At 38.0% G+C, this 5,315-nt stretch overlaps 1 protein-coding gene across 2 annotated transcripts in view; it reads left to right on the top strand.

The window, feature by feature from the left end:
- Window positions 1-1,552: 1,552 nt before the first annotated feature.
- The window catches only part of LOC143020270 (uncharacterized), a 37,563-nt gene continuing 33,800 nt past the window's right edge, over window positions 1,553-5,315 (top strand). The window contains exon 1 of one of the 2 annotated variants that reach the window (XM_076176495.1): window positions 1,553-2,318. In XM_076176495.1, coding sequence (XP_076032610.1) covers window positions 2,027-2,318 — 292 coding nt within the window. In that variant the 5' untranslated portion in view covers window positions 1,553-2,026. The remainder of the gene's footprint in view (window positions 2,319-5,315) is intronic. The other variant, XM_076176494.1, reaches the window with a different exon arrangement.

The raw sequence follows: 5,315 nt of genomic DNA, 5'->3' as shown, positions 1-5,315 counted from the left end.
TGCTCCTATGATCCCTTATGTCCTTCCCATATTTAATCAGGAGATATTTTCTGTCAATGCAATCTCTTTTAGTGACTTAAAAAATGTAATCACATCACCTCTTTCTCCTCGATCTTTCCAAATTGTCAGATGTAGTGTGTGTGATTCACCATGGTCTTGGATCACGTTTTAGACTCGTGATCAACAGCTATTTCCCTCCGGAAGAAAGCTCATAGCTCATATATGACCGATCTATGGGTAATGCACCTTACACGCGCACACACCCCCAACTTCCCGCCCATGAGAGTTGGAGTAACAACCCGCAACGCAACGATTCTGAAATTATTTCAGCCTTGGGCGGGATTCGAACTCAGATTGCCGTGGTGGTGCGCGTGCGTGTGTGTACATATGCATATACTGACTCATTCTTCGCTGTGCCAAAGGGCTGTTACTAAGCCGAAACAAATCATCTATCATTTGACAAAACCAAAACAGGTGTTTTTCACCACACGAAAGAGGTGAACATGGATGTGTTAGGCACCAGCGCACGTGCCCTATGCGCTGGTGGCGTAATCACAAGCGTGCTGGTCTCGCATCATCCAAGTCGCGGATTCGAATCTCGCACTCCTCTATCCGATTCCTAGAAGCTGTTGCTTGCCCGTACGTTCCAATCACATAGGGGGATGGTAATCCCATCAGCAGCATCTACATGCTTTGTGTCAAATGATTCTCTACACCATCGCCATTTCCACTACAGAAGTTTCGAGAGAGCATGGAAATTTCACAGTTAATAGAGAAAAAATCACCTGACGGCTGGTGTTGGAATGACCATCAGAAAGACTGATCAATGCTAAAGTTCATTATAGGTAATACTTCTAAAATCATGTACTATACTATATGGCTAGTGTCTATGGTACAAATGTAAATTCTATTTCTATTTCTGCCCCTTACTCCTTAGCCTTGTTTTGAACGACCAAGTTTGGTAGCTCTAAGGAGGCTGATGGAACCAGCATGACTTTGATCTCATGTTATGCGTACTGATAAGGAAAAGAGTGTACAGGAAATGTCAATTCTCGTCTTAGTATGTATAGATATAACTCCGTTTTCTGTAATGAGAGATGAGTCAACTTTCAAGAATCCGACGTACTCTCCGCGGCTGGAAATGTTTGGACTAGCCCCAACTAAAGCGTCCCAGGCACCCTAACTACATAATATAAAAGGGGCACTTTTGTAGTCTTCCCATTATCTTCTTTTTTCTAGTTCATTTATATTCACTGTATTCATCAATTGACCACTGGATTTCTCTCTTTATAAAGTTATAGCAGAAGTTCAAATAATCGAGGTTTCAAAATAATGTACAGGTGTGTTCGGAGAGGCTCGAGGGGAGGAGGAGATAATATTTGTCTACATATATCTTCTCGCTCAGACGTGAAATCAAAACCTATAAATAGACACATTATTTTGATCTTACTAGGATTTCGTCTGTCATTGAATGTGAGGTTTTTCATGTTATTATCACCCGTTTCATTGTAATCAAAGATATTGTATCTGACAATCTTTGGCAACTGCACCAGGTGAGAAGAGTTGGAAACAGGTTGGGCAGTAAGAATGTTCGTGTGTGTAAATACAGAAGTTTGTGTTTTTGTTTTGAGGTCGTGGCTGGGGACTAAAATATATTGACTGGCGCTTGTGCCATTAAAAACCCACTAACAAGTATAGGCATTTCCATATATTCCACAGAAAGAGAAATGATGGCCACTGGTGACACTATTTAGAAAACCTTGGAAAAAGTTGGTGACTTCACCGCCAAGCGGAAGTGGTGAGCGTCCGCCACCATCGCTGAGACGGAATTCATTTAGCAGGGATATTCGTCTCCTGACTTATGCACTCCGTTATTCAGTCTCGACGAAAATTACAGCGGTAAAAGTATCAAGCACTTTTCATATGGAATGGCGTCCAGCACCTAAGATTTTTTTTTTAAATCTGTGAAGCACTTTCGAATCTGCTTGAAGCATTTCTAATTGTGAAAACCACAAACGGATTACCAATGAACATGGCAAAAACGAACGTGAAATGCATAGAAAAAGAAGGTACAGCAGACAATGGAATTGATATCAGCTGTGTCTGTGCACAGTGTCAGCGACGTAGTTTATCCAGATATACAAAGAGGAGCGTTCGAATGCATCTTGGAACCACTTCCAATACGCTGCTAATTGCAGTTGTCCTGCTAGGATTGGTGATGGAGTCTGTGGCGAAGCCATCGTTCATTGACTGTGCAAGGATATGTGACCGGGGCAGCGCATATGAAGAGCCACAAAATTGTAAATTGCACTGCAAAGGCAAGTTTTTCACAAACCTCACCTCAGTTCACATTTTTAACTTGTACATTTTTTTTATCTTGTGTAACACATCTTGAAGGCACCCGTAAAGAAAACAGGAGTCTGTATATTGCGTCTTTCGATGCTTTATGTATATAATGCAGTTGTTTTATTTCGGTGGATTCTAAGAATTCAAAGGCATTGACACAACACATTTGCACTCAAGGCCAGTAGTCCGTTCTCTCGAGTTTACTTTTGTTATAACAACACGATTCTTTCGTTTCTTAATTTTTTTCTCATAACCACATATAACAGTTATTTCTGCAATAAATATACATATGTATTACATTCATACATTGTTATACTGTAAGTTTTATGTATATATAATCAGGAGACACACCACACACATCAAAAAATAATATATTCATGCCTAGCGACAATATGATCCGTTCCACTCCATGTAAGACAAAAATGAAATATAGCTAGTTGACATACAACCATTTTATACACGACGTAAAACTAAATATTGTTCGCATAGGTTACATGGATCCACTGCCAACCGTGAAACATTTTTCTCTTTTTCCTCATTTGATTTCTCAGGGTGCCACCTCATCAAAACACTCTGATAAAAAACCGCTGGGATCCCGTTACATATTCCTATACACATTTATGAGGCTTACATTTTCGCATATTTTCAAATATCCAAGCTACACTGCGTACTAGTTACAGACAAAATAATTCATCAGACCCATTGCTTTAGGAATTTCTTTTCATTTCATCGAATAACGTAATTCATAATTTTTTTCATATCAACAACACCAAATTATGTCAACAAAAGGACTGCTGTTCTTGGTCGGAAGGTTTTAAAACAAAGTTGAATGTCGATTTTTACAAGCATTTTTCTATTCCCTGTGTAAATTGTAAGCACACAAACACACACACACACACACACACACACACACACACACACACACACACACACACACACACACACACACACACACACACACACACACACTCAGAAGAAGAAAAAAAAATGGAAATGAGAAGGACCTGGGAGTCATTATTATGAATAATATGTCCTCTGAGAAACATATAAACAAAATTTTTGGAGAAACTTATAATTTAATAAGAACAATCAAAGTGGCATTTACATACCTGGACGAAGAAATGGTGAAGAAAATACTAGTCACTTTGATAAGACCAAGATTGGAGTATGCAGCGACGACGTGGTCACCAAGTACAAAAAATGTATAACAAAACTTGAAAGAATACAAAGAGCAATTACGAAATTGGCACCAACACTCTCAGAACTATCATATGAGGAGAGACTGGCAAAATTTAAGCTACAGACATTAGAGCAAAGAGAGGAGACTTGATAATTATAGAATCATGAAAGGCATAGAAATTATTGAAAGAGAGGATCTAATAAAATGAGATAGTAGAGATACAAGAGGACGCGGAAAGAAAATCAAAGACAATTATAGAAGAGACATGAAAAAGAACAGCTTTCCCCACAGGGTAATAGACGTTTGGAACAAGTTAGATGAAAATGTGGTGTGTGCAAAAACGTTACACGTTTAAAAAGTGTAGATAAAACGAGACATGAAGACGGGACACCACGAGCATAGCTTCCCTCCCCGTGAAATACATCTAGGTAAACACACACACACACACACACACACACACACACACACACACACACACACACACACACACACACACACACACACACACACACACACACACACACACACACACACACACACACACACACACACACACACACACACATTTATATATATATATATATATGTATGTATATATATTTATATACATATATATATATGTATATACTGCATATATATATATATATATATATATATATATATATATATATTATATATACACTACGACCGGATATAATAGTCCATGATGAATTTTTACCATATCTCAATAACGACTACGTCGATTTAGTTGAAAATTTACATGGCATTAGATTACACTATCAGTAGCCTTTCATTAAAATTTGAAGTCAATATCTTTGTTAGTTTTTTAATAATCCAATTTTTTTGTTTGTCAGGTGAACAGAGATAATAGTCCTGTTTAAAGGATTTATGTATTTTCGTTAATTATAAGGATAAATATACAAAGTAAAGCAAAATAACAATTTTAAACAACCCATACCATAAGTATACAACATAACAATCAATTACAAGAATGAAATATTAAATATACATCTCATAAATTTATTATTAGTATTTGATATATGATCCATTTTGTCTGATGACCTCAAATATGCGATTGGTAGTTGAATCAGTCAGTTTTGTGATAGTGGCGGGTGGTACTGTTCTAGCAGCTTCTTTTATTGCTTCCCACAGTGAATCCTTAGACGTATATTGCTTGCCATTTAAGTAGATCTTCTTTTTTATGATACTCCACAAGTTTTCAATCGGATTTAAATCCGGAGAACAGGCTGGCCACTTCATCATGGAGGAGAGCATTTCCGTTGTTCTCTTGGCAGCATGTGCTGGTGCATTATCATGCATAAAAATGACTTTTGTGAGCTTTGATAATGGGAGTTCATCCAGCCAGTCTGAGAGGACATTTTCAATAAAGTCACAGTATGTTGTTGCAGTAATTTTCACACCTTCTGGCACTTTAAATGGGCCAATCATAGTGTCTCCCATGATACCTGCCCAAAACATTACTCCTCCACCCCCTTGTTGACGCCGCAAACGCATGTGAGCTGGGTTATCATTAAATATCCAACCTTTGCTCCATCCATCAGGCCCGTCTAACGTGGCTCGGCACTCATCTGTAAATAATATATTCTTAACATCGGTTTTCATGTGTTTCCTCGCCCATTCTAGCCTAGCTTTTTTATGTTTCGGTGCCAATGGAGGCCTACATGTAGGTTTATTATATTTAGCAAGTTGAGACAATATCTTATTTCGGGTTGTTTTGGAGACATCTTGAATTCCAGCATCTGCAAACAAGGTTTTACTTGTAGTTCCA

The sequence above is a fragment of the Oratosquilla oratoria genome, chromosome 39, assembly GCF_046742065.1.
Source record: "Oratosquilla oratoria isolate Oo_2021 chromosome 39, ASM4674206v1, whole genome shotgun sequence".
In the NCBI taxonomy this organism is placed as follows: Eukaryota; Metazoa; Arthropoda; class Malacostraca; order Stomatopoda; family Squillidae; genus Oratosquilla; species Oratosquilla oratoria.
This window is presented reverse-complemented; position numbering and strand designations above follow the sequence as displayed.